The following is a 20,977-nucleotide window of genomic DNA, read 5'->3' as shown; positions in this document are numbered from 1 at the left end:
GTTGTAACCCGCTTTTGTTGAGCCAGCTTGCCGGGAGGGAGGGCTATAAATATTATTCTGGTCCCTGAACACCTTAAAGACCAACCAGACATCCAGAGTATGAGCCTTCCACACCCTTTCCACCTTCTGTCTGGATACACCCTACATACTTCGTTCCTAAACTTCGTGGAGGTCGGCGCCGGTGGCCGTCGGAGCGGCTTTGAGAACTGCACTCCCAGTCTGTCTCCGGACCGACAAAGGGCGCACCCCAGGCCGCTCTCGCTCGAACGAGAAGCGCCCCTTCAGGGTTGGGCAAGGGGCGCCACGTGTGCTCGTGCGGCCCCCGGAGGCGCGCGTGTAAACTGGCTGCAGCTCGTGCGATTCGGAGTCACTCCGCCCCCTCCTCCTCGCTGCCTTTCCTTGGTGTCTTTCCAGCAGCCGCCCACTCCCACCCAGCCGCCCCCAGCTTGACTGGCAGCGCGCGGGCTGGGTGGGGAGGCTGGATGCAGCTCCGGAGAGGAGGGGAAGGCGCTGCTCCTGCCGGTTCGCTCTAACCGCCTTTTGCCCTCCGGCAACGAGACAAGTGAAAGAGGCTGGAGGGAAGAAGGGAAGCAGCAGCAGGCAGGCTCCTAACCCGGGAAGAAGCCCCAGCCAGCAGCTCCGGCCGCGCCATCGCCCTTTCTCCGCCAGGCGGCATGAGCACCTGCGACGTCAAGGAGTATCTGGCCAGGAAGGAGATTCCGCAGCTCTTCGAGGTAAAGGCTCTCCTGGCCAGCCTGCAAAGCCCGCAGCTGCCTCGCCCTCTCCCGACGCGCTCTCCCTCCCCAGTGGAGCAAGTTTTCGGTCCCAAAGTAGGGGGATCCGGAGGGAGGGAGGAGAGAAGACGCTTCGGGCAGGGCGAGGCTGGAGACAGCGGAGTCAGGCGGCAACGCAGGCTCCAGCAAGGGCCCCTGTGATCGGGGCGCCTGGCTTACGCCCGACCTGGCCAGGTATCGCGCTGGGCACCGGGGATGCCTTCTTACTGCCTTCCCTTAGCCATCCCAAACTTGGGCTGGCTGGACATGCTGGTAGCCCTTGACGTGTGCCCTTGCTGGCCGGGAGGGGCATGGGAGCCAAGGGCGGGCATCCTTGCCGCCAGCTTGTTCCAGGGACAAGGCGGCGGCTCCCCTTGTGTCTTCGATCCCTCCACGCTTCGCCCTCGCCGCCTTGCTTCTCTCCTCTAACCTGAGCTGCGGAGCGGGAAACGGCCTCCCGCCTCACTTTCAGCGGAGCTGGGAGCGGTCTTGCCTTCGGTTGCCTTGGCTGCTTTGCCTACTTTGTGCCGTGGCGTTCAGACCTGGGGGCCGGGGATGTGTGTGGAATCGGTGAGGGGAAAGCGGGAGGGAGCGGGACTGGGCCACGGCACGTAGTACGGTCGTCTGAAACTCTGCACATCTCGCTGCCCCGCCGCTCGGACCAGACGTCTCACACGGAGCTCTCTTCTTTTGCCCAGCCAGGGGGTTAAGAAAGGTTTTTGTCTGCCCTAAAAAGCAATTATTTGTAGCAGTCCAATCTTGTTTTCCTTTGAATCGGCATATTTAGGATCATAAGTCTCCATTTCCAAAGACTGTTTCCATAAAAACGAAGTGTTCCTTCTTTCCCATGGCAGTATTTCACCATGTATAATATGACAGTCTTCTCTTATGTGAGACTCAAAGCAAGGCTTTAATTAAAGGTAACTAATTGAAAATACATACATGGGATGAAGGCAGCAGTTGTGATTCATCCAGAATTTTAAATGGATTAATTATAGGTAGGAGCAGTTTTGCTTAAAAGGTGGCAAGTGTTAATTCACACTAACCAAACGATTTTTGGCATTGGATGGTGTGTAGTAAAGATATTTTTTGGAATATGGTATTTTTAGAAAACACCTTCTAAATAATTTCAAGGTGTTTATGAAATTGTAACACAGTTTCTGTATTCAAAATGCAATTTAAATGGTACTGCAATATGTAATCCTATTCGTCATTCTGGTAAAATATGGGCAGTCGCATTTTAGTGACTGGGGCTTGAGACTGTAGGTCCACACTAGAGCTTTCAGTGAGAGCTCTATAGAATCTCTGCAAAAATTGGCACAAAATGTACCAAGGTGACTCAGATTCTGGTGTCAATAAAAGCCAATTTTCCCTGTGCATATGCTTGCATATACTTTGCATGGCTTTGCTTATTTTGCAAATATTTATTCTGCTTCTAATAATTAAGGAGGGGAACAAATACGTAACAGGCACTTGATGGCCTGTAAGCCTGTAATCTCTGCTCAGCTCCCACCCATCTTCTGGTTCAGATGTTTCAATATGTTTTTTGACTATTTTCAAAGCTATAAGGACTAGAAACTTTTTGGGAGGCTCACAAAGCTTGGTTTTTCATGAATTGCTGCCACATAGTGAAAATTCTCCACATTGTTTTAATTGCCACTGCAAATGTAAAGGCATGCAAGTTGGTGATGGAGCTTCCACACGAGGATTTTTCTATGCACGTTCCTGCATTGACATTTGAAGACATGGTCATCATGTCTGTCAGAGTGATTCACCACCAACACCTTTTATTTTCCTTCATGAGTCAACATACACATAGTATCTCTGTAGCTGTCTTGCAGCTTCCTCTTCCCATTCCTTTTCAGGCAGTCAGGACAAAAATTCCTGCATCTTTCCCATTATGTTTCTGCAGCAAAAAGGCTTGGAAATTCCATTTTCTAATAAAAAGAAACTGGTAATTCAGAGGAACTAAAATTTGAAATGGAATGCAATAAGTGGTATTATATTATAGTAAAAAAGGTAAAGGTAGTCCCCTGTGCAAGCACCGAGTCATTACTGACGTCATATCACGACATTTTCTTGGCAGACTTTTTATGGGGTGGTTTGCCATTGCCTTCCCCAGTCATCTACACTTTACCCCCAGGAAACTGGGTACTCATTTTACCAACCTTGGAAGGATGGAAGGCTGAGTCAACCTTGAGCCAGCTACCTGAATCCAGCTTCCGCCAGGATCAAACTCAGGTCATGAGCAGAGCTTGGGCTGCAGTACTGCAGCTTACCACTCTGTGCCACAGGGCTCCTACTATAGTGTCATAGCACAAATTACCAGGTTTTTGATAAAGAACTCTTCAGAGCAACACCAGGAAAAAACATTGGGAAAATGGCAAGGAGGTGGTGGTGTGGAAAATGGTGCTGAAGTGAGCAGGACTTTTGCGGCAGGAAAAATGTGCACCATTCTGTCCACGCAATGTGCTGCTTGGTTTGCATTCTTTCCAAAAAGATCATATTAAAGCAAGTTTGGGAAAGAGCATATTGAGAACTGGGAAAACCTGGAAAGAGTACAACATTGCATGCATGCTAAACAAAAAAGCATTTCAGTTCCAAAGCTAAAGCAGAGAAAGACTTCTGTGTGGAAGCAGCCATGATGAAATCATTGACATACATTCACTCTCATCATTGATCTAGTCTATTAACAAGCAAACAATGCTTATGGTTTGTGGTATCATGGAATACGCATGCTTGTTTATAAAACTTACTAGAACTGTCATAGACCCCTGACATAATAATTTCTTAATGATGTGCAGTTGTGTATGTGTGTTGGTTGAATTATTTTTGTACCATTTAAATGTTTTAAATTTAAATTGGTTTGAAAACATTTAAATTTTTTTAGTGTATTAATGTTCATTGCCTTGGAGACCATATTTGGGCAGAAAGGCAGCACACAAATGCTTTAAATAAATACATTTGTCCAAGTTGCATTACAATCATGAAACAGTTTGCAAAGAATGTGCATGCTTGTTTTTAAAAATGAGTTGGGTAAGTCTCTATAACTAGCAGAGACAATATAACTTGTGAAGTTAGATTCCTTGGTGGCATTGGGAGAGAGAATGGCAAAAGTTAAAACATGTTAATGTGTTTAACTTTTCTGTCTGAACTCATATGATCAGAAGGTAAACTTACCTAGGTGCTAAGGCAACTTTATACTTTAGAGAGTATTATCATCAAGGAAAGGCAAGCTGAGACAGGTGGAAGATTTAACTTTTACCCAAAGAACCACTGTGTTTCAAAGGAAAGTAGAAGCCTCCACGGAAGAAGGGGGAATGACTAATCGACTGTAGACATTGCTGTTCCAAAGTTCTCTCTTTCTCCAGGAAGAGTCTGGACTTCACCTTGGTTTGCAGAAGCGTTGAAACAGCATTGCTGATAGCAAGAGTGTTAGTAGAAGAAGACTTATTTATTTTCTTATTTTATAGCTCCCTTTCTCCCCATTGGGGACCCAAAGTGGCTTACATCATTTTCCTCTCCTCTATTTTATCCTCACAACAGCCTTGTGAGGTAGGTTAGGCTGAGTGTGACTGGCCCAAGGTCACCCAGTGAACTTCCATGGCAGAGCGGGGAATCAAACCTGTCCTAGTCTGACACTGTAAACACTACGCTGGTTCTCACTGATTTGTACTGAAATAACTGAACATATGTTAGAGCTCATTTTTGAGCTTACTGTGTGGCTGCAAAGGCAAGAAAGAAATCTTGCTTCATTTCCACTGCATCTGCTAGAGTCATCCAGTATTGCTGTTTCATGAGGTTTCAAGCTTTTTACATTCTGTCTTCCCACTTGGACAGCGAGCTCACTGCAATTGGAAAGGATTGGACAGCTCACTGCAACAATTTTGCAAGACATTTTGTGTATAAAATAATTCATAGTCGCTCAGACTTGGACTCCATATTAAAGGCTGTTACTGTAGGATGTCCTTAACCTTTTGCTGGTCTCTTTCCCCCCCCCCCCCCCATAGGTTTATGTTGTTTTTTTCTGAGTCTGTGGAAAAAATCCTTGGAAAAGCGCATTCTTTGCTCCCCCATCTGCTAAAATCTTCCAGGGAAGGCCGCTTCAAATAATAAATGCTTCCTTCAATGAACGGTCTTTTCTACCAGTCTTAAAGAAGGCTGTTATTCATCATTTATTGGAAAAACCATCTTTGGATTCTCAGGATTCAAATAATTTATACCCAATGTTTAATCTGCAGTTCTTAGGCATGTTACTTGAGAGTAAAATGGTGGATCTGTCCTCATTAAAAAAATTTGTCTCGACAATAGTAATTTTTGTTGGAATACTGTAACACAGTATTGTTTTGAAAGGAGCTGGGGAACTTCAACTGGTGCATAATATGGTAGTCAAGAAGTTGTAGACTTGCTATGGAGATCATATTTTCCCCTACATTACAGCAACTGCATGGCTGCTCTTAGTTTATCTCCAGACCTAATTAAAAATGCTGGTGTTGACTTGTGAAGCTCTAAATGACCTTGGACTGGGTCTTCTAAGGAACCATCTGCACTGATATGGGCCTAGTGTCTACCCATATCTTGGGTTTGTCTTTTTCTATGTACCAACCATGGATGAGTTGAACAGACAAGACCAGGCCTCCTCCTCTGTAGCCTCCATGCTTTGGAACCTCTTACCTCTGAAAACTCAGCCAGCGTCGCCAGGTCCCCTAGGGACCAAACAATGGAATGGAAGGCAGTGGCTGTATGGCGTGTGTGTGGGGGGAGGCAGGTACTTACCACACACGCACTTCTGCATTACCAGAAAATGATGTTATTTCCAAAACTTTCAGTGCAATCCTAAGCAGAGTTACTTCAGTAACTGCTTAGGATTGCACTGTTAGTGTTTGGGGATGATTTTTGGAGAGTCGACCTCTGGCACAACAGTTGCCTACATATCATACTGAAATGACATCATTTTCTGGGAACGTGTGAGTGTGCTGGCCCATTTCGGCTACGTGCTGGCCCATTTCGGCTAGATGCCTCCTTGGTAGCATGCACACAGTTGGCCTATTCCACATATCACACATCCCTGACAGCCATGTGAGGAGGGGCAGCCGGGGGCAAGGGATCCCCTGTCCCCAGAGGGGAATTGCCCAGCTGGGCCTCTATTTTCCAGCCTTTGAAATGGCTGCAATGACTATTCTCTTCCCCATTATCTTTGAAAGGAGTTAAATTCTTAAACTGAGTTGTTTTGTGCCAGTTCAATTGTTCGGTTTTATTGGCTTCTTTTTTGTGTGCAGTTGGCACTTTTAAATATAGTGAAGTGGTTCTGTTCTGATTGCTTTTCCTTTTCTGTTGATTTGATTTTGTTAATACTATTAATACTTTAATTGATATACAGTTTAATTATTATTTAAGCTATCTTTTTGAATTTTTTTTTTATTAATGCAGAATCATTGTACATAACTAACAGATAACAATAAGTATACATTAACTGTATATAAATGCTTATAAATTCTTATAAATTCTGTACATATTTTGTATATAACTATATAGTCAAATAAACCGATGTAATTAACGCTATCTCTTATTACCAAATTGTTTTTATTTCATTGATCTAAAGTGATAAAAAATAAGTTTTTAGGCAGTTGCCTATTTTTTTCATCATATAGTCAAGAAATGGTAACCATTTTGCTGTAAAATCAGTTTCTTTCGGGTAGTGTTCTGCTTGATATATTCTATCATATATTTTATCTTGGATATAACAGTCCCATATTTTTTTTACAGCCAATCATATATTGAAGGCATTTTGAGTGTTTTCCAGTTTGAAGCTATTAAGCTTTTGGCAACCACAAAAAGGATATTGATCAGTTCTCTTCCAATTTGAGGGATCTCAATTGTGTTCCATTTGTATAGAAATAAAATTTCTGGATCAAGAGGGATTTTGTAGCCTGTTATATCTTTTATGTATCCCAAAACATCTTTCCAAAAGATTTCAATCCGAGAATATTCCCACCAACAATGTGCAAACGTTTCTATGTTGCCGCAACCTTTCCAACAAAGTGGTGAATTTGTTGTAGTAATCAATGAGAGGTTTTTTGGCATCAAATACCACTTGTGTATTATTTTATATGAAGTCCAGATTCCCTTCCATTGCTCTGCTGTAAATTCTGCTTTATAATCTAAATGGCAGTTCGTTTGACATTTCAGAGTCTTAGTCTGTATTGAAGCTATTAAAATGTTATATAATTTTGAGATCAAACCTTTCTGTTTAAGAATTTTGGTGTCTAAAAGAAGTTCAAATTCTGATAGAGATGTTTTGAGTATTTTCCGAATATCAAGTTGGTTTAACATATTTGAGAGTTGTAGATAAGTGAACTAGTGTATTTTTTGTTGTATTTTTTGTTCCAATTCCATTTTACTTACGATTCCTTTGTTTGATATTATGTCTATTATGCGGGTCATATTCGATTGCAACCATGCTTTTTAAAAGACCTTAGTTTGTCCTGGTGGAAACCACTGCTGATCAAGAAACAAGGAGAATCTAGAAATCTTTGGCATGATTTTATATCTAAACTGATCCCAAGTTTTAAGTATTGCTTCAAGGAATGGGTTATTTGTTTTTTGCAAACATTCTTTTTTGTCGTTCCAAAGTAGATTTTGTATGTTATTATGTTTGACTTCCGATTGCAGAATGTTCACCCAGTCTGTAGTGTCTGATGGGATTAAAATTTGAAGAGTGTTAAGCAATCTAGTAACCGCTTGATAAAGTTCTAAATCGGGATAATTGAAGCCTCCTTGTGATTTTTTTTTAGTCTAAGTATTCTGAAAGCGATTCTTGGTTGCTTCTTTTCCCACAAAAATTGATTTAATATACTTTGCCAAAGCTTTATTTTATTTTGTGGGATTTCTAGTGGTATTGCTCTCATATAAAAGAGAAGTTTTGGAAGGGCAAATGATTTTATGAGATGGTATCTTTCGTACCATGAAGGAGTGTTTTGTCCCATTTAGTTAGTTCTGGTTTAATTTGTGTTATGGCTTTGATGTGATTTAGTTCTACTAGTCACCTAAGATCTGTAGTAATAATTATCCCTAAATATGAAATTTAGCTAGGGGCCCAGTGAAAATTACTGATCTGTTTTATTTAAGCTATCTTGATTTCTTTTGTAGAAAAGCAAAATATAAAGAATAAATGTTATATAGTGTATTGTGCTTTTATTTCAAGTTAATGCATTATTGCAAGTTAGTACATTAACATTTTGGTTGTACAGATGAGTAGAAATTTTGAACTTTACATTTTAAATGTTTCAATGATCCTTTCTGAAGACTCCTGTAGTTTGTGGGTAAGCTTCTATCTGCCAGTTTCTGTTCTATATTTGAAATAAAGACAAATTGTCATGGTCTGAAGAATGAAATGGTAATTATATAGAGTGGTTGTCATCTTACAAATATTGCCATATTCTAAAAATGCAGTATTTTTTCATGGTATCTGAAGAAGGGAGCTCTGACTCTCAAAAGCTCGTATCCTGAAAAGCTTGTTGGTTTCTTAAGGTGCTACAGCCTCAAATCCTGCTGTTCTACTGCAGACCAAAGCAGCTACCCACCTAAAAGTATTCATACTTGAATGTGAAAATGGAATGCATGCAGTAGCAGTTAAACAAATAAACAAATAAACTACATTCAAATATGAATTAAGTATGTTTTAAATGTAGTTTTGGTGCTTCAGAAACATGAACTTACAAAATATAGCAGAACCAGAAAGGCACCTTAAAGACAAACAGATCTATTGAGAGAAAGGGATTCGGTTTCGTTTTCCCGGCTATGTCGGATGCTCCTCTCCACAGGTCCGGGAGGAAGCAGCCGAGCAGCCTGACCGGGTGGTTGACCTGCTAGGGTTAACCCCCAGGATTCCCAGGTAGGGGGTCAGGGTCCGGAGCACTGCGGGAAGAGCCCCCTGAAGTCGATCCAGGGGGTAAATAGCCCGTCTGCTCCTATGGAGGCCGGCAGACTTGCGCAGCACATCGCGTGCTGCCGGGCCATGGAGAACGGCAACAAGCAGATTTAAGGTGAAAACCTGTAAGTAAGCAGATCCCTTCTGTTACTTTAAGCATATGCGAAGGATTGGTGGGAGTTGAAGCTTAAGAAGGTTTGGATATCTTCCCCTTCATTGAGTTTTGGAACTTAGTTGGCGGGCTCCCCCTCCCCCCGCCTAAGATGGCGACGAAAAAGCAGAGCCCTGCTGTGGGCAAATCGGTTTCGGCTGCGTTGCAGGGGAAGGGAGAGACTCTTGAAGAGGTGGTTAAACGGTCGGTCGTTGAAGCTATGAAGCCCTTTGTTTTTTTTTTTAATAAATTTTTTTATTTTTCATAACTACAAAACACTACACAGCACTACACAAGACTATCACAAGGAAAGGGGAGAGGGAAGGGACAAAGGGGGGTGGAAAAAGAGAAAAAAGAAAAAAAGGGGGGGGAATGAACTACAAACACTAAACACTACACTTCAATGTTTTCCCTTCATACTGTCATAATACAAAAATAGCTCCATAGGATAATGATGGAGTGGTTAATCATACAGAGAATAAACATTTCAAATTCTGATTAAACTTTCCTCCCCCTTCTAGGTCCCGGACGCAGTTCTCTCTGTGCAACCGCTGTTGCGGTGCTCTCCTCCTCCTCCCCCCCCTCCGGCTCCTCCTTTTCTTCGTTCTCGGTGCAGCAGAGTTCTGGGTTTTTATTCTCAAAATCCTTTAGTTGATCTTCTGATAATATCTTATAGGCCTGATCTTTATATCTGAACCATATTCCTTCCGGGAATAACCATTTGTACTTTATTCCATGGTCCCTCAGAAGAGCTGCAAACTTTTTATATTTAAAACGCCGTTTCCGGACTAGAAATAGAACGTCCTTCAAAATCTTGACTTTCAAACCCATAAAGTCCAAATCCGCATTGTATGAGTTATATAGGATGGTGTCCCGAATCTTTTTAGATGAAAAGTCAATAATGATCTCACGAGGCAACTGTCGCTTTGTTGCATATTTTGAAGAAGCCCGACGGACCTCCAAAATGGCGCTTTTAACCTCTTCTTTAGTCGTCCTCGCGGGTATTGCCAATAGTTCCGAGACCACCTCCCACAGATCCTCTTTTTCCTCCTCTTTCACGTTTTGGAGACGCAAAAATGTCTGCGTTCATTCCATCTGTAGCCCGATCAGCTGGTTCTCAACCAGCTTCAGCTCCTTTTTTGTAGCCTTCACAAGTGACGCACTTTCCAGAGCAGACTTTTCTGCCCCCCCTGCTGCCTTAATGGTTTTCACTTCGCTTTCAATTAAGCCCACCCTTTGATCAGTTTCGTTCAGCTTGTCAACAAAGGGTTTTATGGCTTCCACCACCGCCCTGCGCACCAACTCTTCGAGCGACTCCCCCTTCAAGGTAGCCGAGATTGACTTACCGAGAGCGGGACTTTGCTTCTTTGCTGCCATTTTGGGGGGGGGGGCGCCAACAAAATTCTGGAACTCAACAAAGGGGAAGAACGAGTCTTCTTCAGATCAACATCTCCTTCACAAACGCTTGTAGAACAGAAGGGATTCGCTTGTTTACGGGCTTCCGCCTGTTTCTTTTATTTGCCGTTTCTCGTTGCCCGGCGGCACTCGAGGCGCCGCGCACGTCTGCTGGCCTCCATAGGGACAAACGGGCAATTCCCCCCCCCCCGCATTGATTCCGGGGAGTTCTTCCCGCCGCGTCCCGGACCCTGGCTCCCTCCCTGGGAGTCCTGAGGGCTAATCCTTGCGGATCAGCCGCCCGGTCAGGGTGCCCGGTCGTTTCCTCCCGGACCAGCCGAGAGGAGCGTCCGGCATGGCTGAGAAAACGAAAACGAATCGCTATGAAGCCCTTTGTTGATAGGCTAAATGAAATCGGACAAAGGGTTGGTTCAGTTGAAAATGAAGTGAAAACCACTAACGATGTAGCGCTCGAGGCAGAGAAATCTACTCGTGAAAATGCAACACTCATGAGAGCTACAAACAAAGAAGTAAAGCTTTTGGAGAATCAACTGATAGGACTACAGGTGGATCGTGCCCAGACGGTATTGCGTTTACAGAATGTGAAGGAGGAGGAAAGTGAAAATTTAAAGGATCTGGTGTCAGAACTTTTGGCGTCATTCGCAAAGGTAACTAAAGAAGAGTTTAAAAGCGATATTCTGGAAGTCCGTCTGACATCTTCAAAATATGCAACGAAGCGTCAGCTGCCTCGCGAGATTATTATTGACTTTTCATCTAAGAAGACTCGGGACACCATTTTATATAATTCGACTAACGTGGACTTGGACTTTCTTGGTAACAAGGTTAAGACATTTCTAGCTCGGAAAAGAAGATTCAAATACAGAAGGTTTGCAGCTCTTCTGAGAAAGCGTGATATAAAATACAAATGGTTATTTCCGGAAGGTATCTGGTTTAGATATAAAGACCAAGCCTACAAGATAATATCGGAAGTACAGCTGAGGGATTTTGTGCTTAATCATCAAGAGTTTGAGCAAGAAGAAGATCCAGAATCTGAAGGGGGGAGTGGGGAGGAGGGAGTGAGCGCAGCTATTGTAGCTGTTCAAAGAGAACTGAGACCGAGACGCAGGGGGGGGGGGAAGAAGACCTGATCCTGACTGTACTCCTTATCTTATAAGATCTACCAATCTAATAGCATATTAGAAAGTTTAACTTTAAATAATTGTATTATGAAGGGAATTCAATACTTGTAGTTGTAGTTTGTGTTCTTATGTTGTTTTTTCCCTCCCCCCTTGTTTCTTCTTTCCTTTTTCTGTTTGTAGTTTGTAGTTTTGTAGTTTTGATGTTAGTAATTAAAATTAAAAAAATTAATAAAAAAAAGAGAGAAAGGCTTTTGTAGCTAGTGCCTACTGAAGCCTGCGCTGCAGTAACTGTGTTAGTCTTTAAAGTGCCACAGGGCTCATTTTTTGCTTGTAAAATGCTTTAAATGGCTACAAACTGGAAAAGACAGCATATAAACTATGATGTATAAATTGTTGTTAAGATGAAAGTCGTGTATTTAAAACAGGTCAATCTCATTGACATGCCTGGGGTGGGGAGTTACTTATTGAAAGGAACTTTATGGCAGCCATTTATGTCATCCTTTGTCCTAGAATAGCCCTTATCCACATGCTGTCTAAGCAGCTTGGATTGTTTCCAAGAGTGACCCATTAATCAAAAGTTTTTTCTGCTTTGCGGAATGGGGGTTTATAAGTACGAGTAATATTGTACCCATATGATGGTATCAGAGACCCATATTTTTAACATTTATTTATATATTTATTTGTTTTTGTTAGGTAGTCCCTGTAACATGCTATAAGATCTTGCTGCCCACCAATACTCCATGTTTCCCCACATAATAAAAAAAAACAAATGTAAAATTACAGAATCCGAAAGCAAACATTTATCATAATTAATTATTATAACTTGGGAAAGTGAAGTGCCTGGGGAGGAAGATTGTCACATTTTGCAGAACCCCTGACAGAAGCTTGCAGAAGCCAAGGTTTCTATAGGAGGAAATGTTTAAAGAAATTTCTTCTAGGATTTCACGTTTCTCTTGAAAACCAATAGAAGCTCAAAGATGGCTGCAAAGGAATATTATGTCTTAGAAAGCCACACTGTAAGCTTAGGAAGCCTTGCAGACTAAATGGTTACGTTGTCTGTTTTATAGGTCTCTAACTTGGCATAAAAATAGAAAGATTATAATACTTGAAATACGGATGGATGATAAGGGTAACATTAAAGAAGTAACCATATGTTGTTTTCAGTCTCAGCGGTCTACAGCTAACTATAAATCATTTGGGGTATTCTGTTTCAGAGTTTTATTAATGGATTAATGTGCTACAAACCTGACGATCCAATAGAATATCTGGAAGGATGTTTACAGAAAGTGAAGGAACTGGGAGGAGCAGAAAAAGTGAAATGGGACACTTTTGTCAGTCCAGAAAAAAAGACTCTACCTCCACTTAATGGCAGCCAGTCAAGAAGATCATTTTTCAGAAATGGTAAGCTATTTTTAATGTTACTATTTCCTGGCTCACATTGGAATGAGACCCTAAATAACACACACTCTCTCTCTGACTCTGACAAATTAGTATATATGTTATCTGACATAGATGCCTCCGTATCCTATAAAGTTACTCTTTTTACCTTGCTGACTGGAATTCATTTCAAGGTTTCATACATTCTCTCCACCAGCCTGAACACAACTTCAAATTTCTTACTATTACAGGTGTTAACTAGAGATGGGCACGAACAGCAATACGAACAAAAGAAAGCCACAAACAGCCCAATCTGCTGTTCGCGAACAAGCTGTTCGTGAAGCCCCATTCTAAATGAATCGGTCATTGCAAGCCTTGTTCATTGCTGTTTGTCAAGCCAAGACAGTCTGGCATGTGCAATCAATTCCCTTGGCAACTTAGGCAGGGATTGTCTGAACTCTGTCTGAACTCCTGCTGTTGCCCTGGAAACCCCAAACTAAGCCCAATTTAGCTTGATAGGCAGGTCTTCCTTTCAAGTGTGGAGCTCCAAATTTGTTACAACAAGGGAGCAAAGAGCAGGGGGGAGGGGGGCTCCCAGCTCTGGCTTAGTTTGCAGACAATGGAGAGGGAGAGAGTTTCTGTTGGCATTTTGATAGAGAGAGTGCATTGGAGCTTGAATTTTCTTTGTGTATGGTGGGATAGGGATCTACTCCTTCAAGTTCCAGGGCTGCTGCCAGGCTCTGGGGCCAAGCTATTATTTATTATCGGTACCTTTCCAGCTGCCTGCTCAGGTCAGGTTTCTGGGAGTGGTGTGGTAGGGATCTTGACTTGGATGATGGCTGGAGAAGAGCCTGCTGGCCCCCACGAACAGCCAACCACAAACATGTTCTTGATCAGAGCCATGTTCGTCGTTGTTTGTGAGTCCCTGTTCGTGGATGGCAACGAACAACAAACATCATGTTTGTTTGTTTTTCTGTTTGTGCCCATCTCTAGTAATAAACCTAACTGTTGATTAATGTAAAGGTTTCTTTTCTTACCATTTTGTAGTGATGCCAGACAATCCCAATTTTCCTTATCGGCGTTATGATCGACTCCCTCCAATCCATCAGTTCTCCATAGAAAGTGACACAGATCTCTCAGAAACAGCTGAACTCATTGAGGAGTATGATGTCTTTGATCCTACAAGACCTCGGCCTAAAATCATCCTTGTGATAGGTAGGAAGGCATACTGTCCTGGAAAAAATAATGAATAACTACTTTATTGGATTAGCTGGTGTTTTTTAATACATATGTGTATATGTGTGGTGTTTGTGTGATTTGATTAACTCCCCAAAATTGATACTAATGATAACATTGGAACAGTTAAAAAAAAGTCTTTAAAACATTACATATGTAAAAACAACAGTTAAAACAAACAAGAAGGAAAGTCAGTAAGGAAACACGAGACAAAATGAAGAAGTCTTTGCTAACTGGCAGAAATCAATGATAGGAGAAAGCAATCGAATCTCCCTGGGGAGGGAATTTTATAGCTTTGGTGCTGCAATCAAGAAGACCCTTTCCCAGGTTACCACCCATCTGTTATAGTGTTAGAGCACATTTACTGAAATAAAAAAGGGAGGAATATGTAAGCCACCCTAGTATCTTTGGAGAAACAGAGGATACAAATTTGTGACATAAATCAAGTGCCAAATGCCAATCCAGCTTCCTTGAATAAGAGCATCTAATTAGGATGATGTAATTTTTTTTAGTTTATTGCTATTCATTTAAGTAACTAGGGTGACAGTAATAGACAAACAGTGCAATCCTAAACATAGTTACTCTAGTCTAAATCCATTACAATTAGTGGATTTAGACTGGAGTGACTCTGCTTAGTATTGCATTGAAAATGTAGTATGTAGTTTTAAACAAAGAATATTACTGAAACATACCACTGCAACCTGAACTCTGAGAACATTGGCAGCATTTGGGAATCAGCCGTATTCATGGCATATTTGTGATGTTTGCTGCTTATTTATGTGATACGTTGGTTTGGCATTTCGGTAATTAGTGACTCTTGATTCTGCTGTGTTTGCAACCTTCTTGCTGTTAGATGGAATGGAGAGTTGTGCCTGCCAGCTTCTGATGTTTCACATCTCTCCTTTTTATTAGATGAAATGAAAAGTTATCAATCCTTCATAGCTTCAAGGATCTGCAAGTTAAAAAATTGCTCACAAGGAAGCCAGTTGATTCCTTTTCTACACTTTTCACTTTTAAGCTGCAGCTGTTACAATGGATTACAGCAGAGACAGGGCTAGGCTAAGTCTATTTTCCCATGAGACAGCTACCCTTCCCAGTTCCTTTGCTGGATCACTGAGTTCTATTCTATACAGCCAGTATTAGAGCATAGGATAACATCACTGGTGTTTGAATAATACTGCTTTCTTTACATTTCTAGGAGGTTTTGCCAGTCCAACATTAATACAGAGAATCTGAAGTTTTAATGACAGACCTTTGCTTTTTGTTTGTTTGTTTTTCTCTATCTTTAATAATAGGTGGCCCAGGAAGTGGGAAGGGAACCCAGAGTTTGAAAATTGCAGAACGTTATGGATTTGAGTATATCTCTGTTGGTGAATTGTTGAGAAAGAAGATTCACAACACAAGTAGTAATAGAAAATGGAGCCTGATTGCTAAAATAATTACCACTGGAGAATTAGCTCCACAGGTACATCAATATTGAGAAACTATCTGTTACTTGTTTCGGTTAGTTTTTTTTACATACAGTCTTAATGTGTGCAGCTTAAAAATGAATTAACTGTTTTGTTTTGTTTTTAAAAAACAAGGAAACAACTATTACAGAGATAAAGCAGAGGTTAATGCAGATCCCTGATGAAGAAGGTATTGTTATTGATGGATTTCCAAGAGATGTGGCCCAGGCTCTTTCCTTTGAGGATCAAGTAAGAAATAGTTATTATGCTTTAGACAAATAACAAGAATAATTTATTCTTATATGTTCTGAATTGGTTACTGTTCTTCATGTTAAGAATCTGAACTCTAGAAAGAATAGCATTACTGTCCTTTCCAAAGTTCACTGTTCTTAGTCCACTGAAATCAATGGGTTTAGAAGGGTGTAATTCTGTTGCATAGGATGGAATTGCATATGTAGTTACTACTAACTAAGCAATCGGCATTGCCTTTAAAGTTTTGCAGAGGCAAAATAGATAGCTGATAAAAGGTCATGCTCTTGACATATGTTTTGGCAGTGTAATGACAAGCCAAATTTGGTAATGCTTACAATAGCAATAGTACTTTCTTGGTTGTATGATGAAATCCTTCCAAAGGGAAAAAGATCCAGTTTACTAAAGCATATTTTTCAATGGTTTTAAAGTGGAAGAGAAAAAGTTATCCCTTAACTGAATATTTTCGGGGCTCATTAGGAAGAATGCAACAGCATGCACAGCTTTTTCAAAACTAAAGTCTCCCATCTATTGCCATTTGCTAAAAGAAACTGCAGAAAGAATCTCCCTATGTTTTATAGCATATACAAAATTAGGTTTAAATCTTTTTTAAAACTAAACTTTTTTGGTGAAATGTACAACAAATTTTCAGACATTACAAGGCTTTTTTTTCAAGATTAAAATAAAAATGCAGTGATTAAAGCAAACATGGAGTTCCCAAGCAGCCAATTCAATTAAACTGTACATTTTTCTATTAAAGATGATGGCACCTTAACATATAATGTAGTTCTTCAAAGTGATTGGACGTCTTTCTACAACATGAGCAGAGGAAATGGCTTCCTTGGCTGTAGAACAGATTTTCTAAATCGTATCCCTATTTTCAAGGCCATTTAGCATGGGACTGTGACATTGTTTTTTCCAGAATAGAGACTACAACTGAAGTAAGCCCTCAGTGTTTATCAGGATGACAGTTTTATTCATTTATTCCAAAGTAATTCAAATGATCAAATTCATGTGATTGGAACTTATTTCATCTTGTGATCAAACACTGTAACAAGCGGTAACATTTTGTGAAAACCACATGCAAAGGTTACATTTCAAAAGCAGGATTTTCTGCAGCACTCTTCAAACAAATCATTTTAAAGTGCTTCATAATCACTAAAAACGTTAATAACCATTTTGAAGGAGACTTTCCCACGCAGATATGTGTGAAAAGAGGGTAGTCTAATGAGCTGTTCAGTTTCGTTCTCTGATACAGCATGGCTTTCTGAGGTACTGAAAAAAGTAAATATCAAGAAAGCCTTCTCTGTGATACCTCTTCTTCTTTGACCCCCCCCCTTTATTCCACAATACTGTTATAGACAGATGTTTGAAAGAGACCTAGTATTTACATATTTATACACATGTCATTATTGGTATATGGAAGACCTTGTAAGCAAACATCCTTCTCTTCCTAAATCCCCCTCTTTTCTTTTGCTCTCTTCTTACCTAATCTGCATTGTTGCTGAGAATCTAAGAATGCATACTGACAGTCATATAACCTAGATAAGTTACAACAACTTTTAATGTCTAATAGGTCCCTGAAAGTCTTGTCCACCTATCTGTCTCTCTGCCTCAGCTTCTTCAGGTTGACATCCCTAACCTCAAATGAACAAACTTGTTCCCTGAGAATTAAGAGCTCCACGCATCAAGCACATGCCCACAATTTCTGGCCAGTGAGCAGATAATCATACAGGTGGTATTTCCTGAAAAACTCTGGATTGCCCCCACTCTTCTGCTGACTTTTTACCTTCATAACTGGTTTGGTTATTTAAAAGTGTTTACATGAATCTGTGCAGATTACTGTAGAAGAAGGATAATGTAGTACATTGCCTTCGTTGCTTATGTGGAACTTGTATGTCCTTTTTCAGGAAACTCAGGGGTTCTCTCCCACTCCCCCTCAAACTCCCTCAGTGTCCCCTGTTAGAAGTCCCTGTTTGAAAGCATTGTATGCAAGCCCTGGCATGCAACCCTCCCCCCAGGAAACCTGTGCATTCTTATAGAGTCTCACCTCTAAAATCTGAACAACTGTATTGCTATAATTTTTATTATTCTTTCACCAATCATGATGATATATTAATAAGCACCACGAAATGCCAGTAGCTACAGTGGGGTTATCCCTATGCTTTGAAACTTATTTGATCTTCCAGTGGAAAATATCAGTTGTTTGAAGCACTGAAAATATGAGGCTTATTTTAAATCAACCCAGTAAGAGGTTTTTGATTGGTGTAAATGTTATATAAAATGTTAATCTGTGCTCAGCAAATGATTTTAATTTTTGCAGTGACTCCAATAATGCTGCTGCTAAGTGGGGAATAGTAATTCATATTATCCAAGTTAGAAGCGCTAGAGAAAAAACCTTGCAGTATAACTACTGTTAAAATTTCTCTATTGTAAACAGTTATCTTGTCAGAAAGGGCAATATCTCAAATGCACAAGTAATATTGTATAGGAAAAACGCACAATGCTTCAGATGGATCACCACACTTCCTGCACACCTGTGCTGTGCTACCCCCTAGCCATTAGCTAAGCCATAGCAAGATATTCAAGGATATAAATCTTTTAAGTAGAAACACAGCAATTTATCCTGGACATTATTTGGTCTGAAATCAATTTAGTGCAATCAGCAGAAGATGGGAGAGGTGAGGACTTACAGTTGGGTGGGGTGGGAGGGTAGTCAGCAGCCTGGCACAATAATGTCACTTCCAGCACAACCCAGAAGTGACTATCACACTGGACAGTAGGGCTGCCAGCTGGCGGCATGCGCACACCTGTGATGACGCCACACGTGATGTCATTATGCAAGCCAGTGTGTGCGTGCGTGCAGGTGCGGGTGCCCACCCCACTGGCCGGCTGTGGGCGCTGAAAACCCTGGTGCCACTGCTGTTGATAACGCATGGAATTCACTGCCTCAGGAGGTGGTGGTAGCTTCAGGCATAGACAGCTTCAAGAGGGGATTGGATAAACATATGGAGCAGAGGTCCATCAGTGGCTATTAGCCACAAGGTATAGATGGAACTCTCTGTCTAGGGCAGTGATGCTCTGTATTCTTGGTGTTTGGGGGGGGCAATCAGTGGGAGGGCTTCTCTGTCCCTTCCCCACTGGCAGACCTCCTGAGGACACCTGGTTTTTGGCCACTGTGTGACACATAGTGTTGGACTGGATGGGCCATTGGCCTGATCCAACATGGCTTTTCTTATGATCTTATCACAGCGGACCTAATCCTTTCTGAGATCATCTCCCAGCTGATTTTCAAAACAAAAGTAGTATCCAACTATGTCCTAAAGTTTCATACTGGTATCCAGAAGTGAAATATTTTTATACTACTTGCTGTTTGTTCCACACACTATTGTAGCCACAGGAAAAATCAGTAACTATGGGAGGAGCCACAGTAACAGTGGAATTTTATGAAACCAACTATGTTTTGCAACACTTCAGCACGTATTGAAAATGCAAGCTCTACAGGATTGCCAACTGCAGGTTGAGAAATTCCTGGGATTTGAGGGAGGATGGGGGGAGCCTGTGAAGTCAGCTGAAAATTAACCCCACAGTTCACAGAGTTTACCCTGTTTGCATTATCAAGGTAAAGTTAAGCAATGCAATGCCAAGCTTTAGTAAGAATTCACGTTGATTTCACAAACTAAACTGAGAACAAAAGCCATGTTTAAAGCTAAAAAGTTACAGAAAGTAGGGAAATCAGATGAAAGCACTAGTTAATACTAATGTTGTTAGTAGGAATTTTACTCTTAGCTGGTTGTCTTTGGTGGAGTCTCCCTAAAACATCCCAACCCACTACCCATACAAGGATTTGCTTCTGAGCCGCAAATGCCAACAGAATAGCAACAGAGAAAAACACAAGACAACCTGATGTCATGAAATAAGATATATTTTTATTAAGCATACTTTGGTCACATAAAAATATAACTCCTATAATAAGAACATAGTGCAATAACTCCCCAAAATGCTCAAGCCATGTGACTGGCACCTGTGTCAGGAGGAGCATCCAATCATAGAAACCCACATAGGCAAAAGTACCCTGACCACAGCCAAACACAGACAAGGGGCCAGATAGGTCAAGAATATAAAAGGGAAGCCCCAAGAGATGTGAGATGGAAATCTCATTGCTAGATTTCTCCCAAATGGTTGGTGAATTTCCACCTGCTTGGCCAAGCCTATTTTGGGGTAAGGCTTGCAAGATGAAATTTTGTTCTTGTGATTAATAAAGCTAAAGCTGATTATATGGCATACAGTTGCCTTGTGTCTGTCTTTCTTGCTTTTCCGTTGGCACTTGTTGCCCAGAAATGAGTCCCTGTGGGTTGTGGGTTGGGGTCTTTGGAGAGACTGATCATCTCCACCATGGGCTGCAGCTCAGGGAAGTATTCCTGCCTAATTGTGTGCAACAGGGAACACATCAGTTGATGCTCTGGAAGAGCTTAACAAACAATCAGTTTGGATTACTCATGAGCCTTGACGCCATGCTTGCTTGGTCCCGCAGGAAATGATTGTTGCTTTTGCAGATGAAGAAAGTGAAAGTGTGACTCAGAAATCATAGCTTTAAAAGATTTTTTCTCATTTGTATTACCTTTATTTTGCGGGCTGGCTATTTTGATTTGCTGTTTTAGAAGATTTAAGCTACAAAAACCACTCTTAAGTAAACACTATGATAAACAGTCAAGATTTGGGTGAATGAACGGGTCATCTCCCCATGAATCAGGCAGAACTAACATATTTTGCAAGAGTGTTTCCATGTGAGATTTCATAGCATTGCACCTGTGCAGTACTAACATTTCATCTTAAGTCAAGGGGGCATATCTTTTGAAATAGACCATGCACTTTACCATGTTAGTATATATAAAAAGGTAAAGGTAGTCTCCTGTACAAGCACCGAGTCATTACTGACCCATGAGGGGACATTGCATCATGTCGTTTTCTTGGCAGACTTTTTACGGGGTGGTTTGCCATTGCCTTCCCCAGTCATCTACACTTTACCCCCAGGAAACTGGGTACTCATTTTACCGACCTCGGAAGGATGGAAGGCTGAGTCAACCTTGAGCCAGCTACCTGAACCCAGCTTCTGCCAGGATTGAACTCAGGTTGTGAGCAGAGCTTGGGCTGCAGTACTGCCGCTTACCACTCTGCGCCACAGGGCTCTTCATTAGTATTTAAAGCTGAAGTCTTTCTTACCTGTCTCTATATACAACTTTTAGATCTTTATCTTTTCCTGATCATCCCTTCTTCTT

At 41.4% G+C, this 20,977-nt stretch overlaps 1 protein-coding gene across 2 annotated transcripts in view; it reads left to right on the top strand.

Annotated features, from left to right (window-relative positions):
- The first annotated feature begins 362 nt into the window (after positions 1–362).
- AK5 (adenylate kinase 5) overlaps positions 363–20,977 on the top strand; it is a 166,336-nt gene continuing 145,721 nt past the window's right edge. For both annotated transcript variants that reach the window (XM_054979197.1, XM_054979196.1), the window contains exons 1-5: positions 363–734; positions 12,603–12,789; positions 13,813–13,980; positions 15,297–15,466; positions 15,585–15,698. In XM_054979197.1, coding sequence (XP_054835172.1) covers positions 675–734; positions 12,603–12,789; positions 13,813–13,980; positions 15,297–15,466; positions 15,585–15,698 — 699 coding nt within the window. In that variant the 5' untranslated portion in view covers positions 363–674. The remainder of the gene's footprint in view (positions 735–12,602; positions 12,790–13,812; positions 13,981–15,296; positions 15,467–15,584; positions 15,699–20,977) is intronic.

This window comes from Eublepharis macularius, chromosome 5 (assembly GCF_028583425.1).
Source record: "Eublepharis macularius isolate TG4126 chromosome 5, MPM_Emac_v1.0, whole genome shotgun sequence".
Lineage (NCBI taxonomy): Eukaryota > Metazoa > Chordata > Lepidosauria > Squamata > Eublepharidae > Eublepharis > Eublepharis macularius.
The sequence above is the reverse complement of the archived record's forward strand: the minus strand, read 5'-3'. Positions and strand labels throughout refer to the sequence as shown.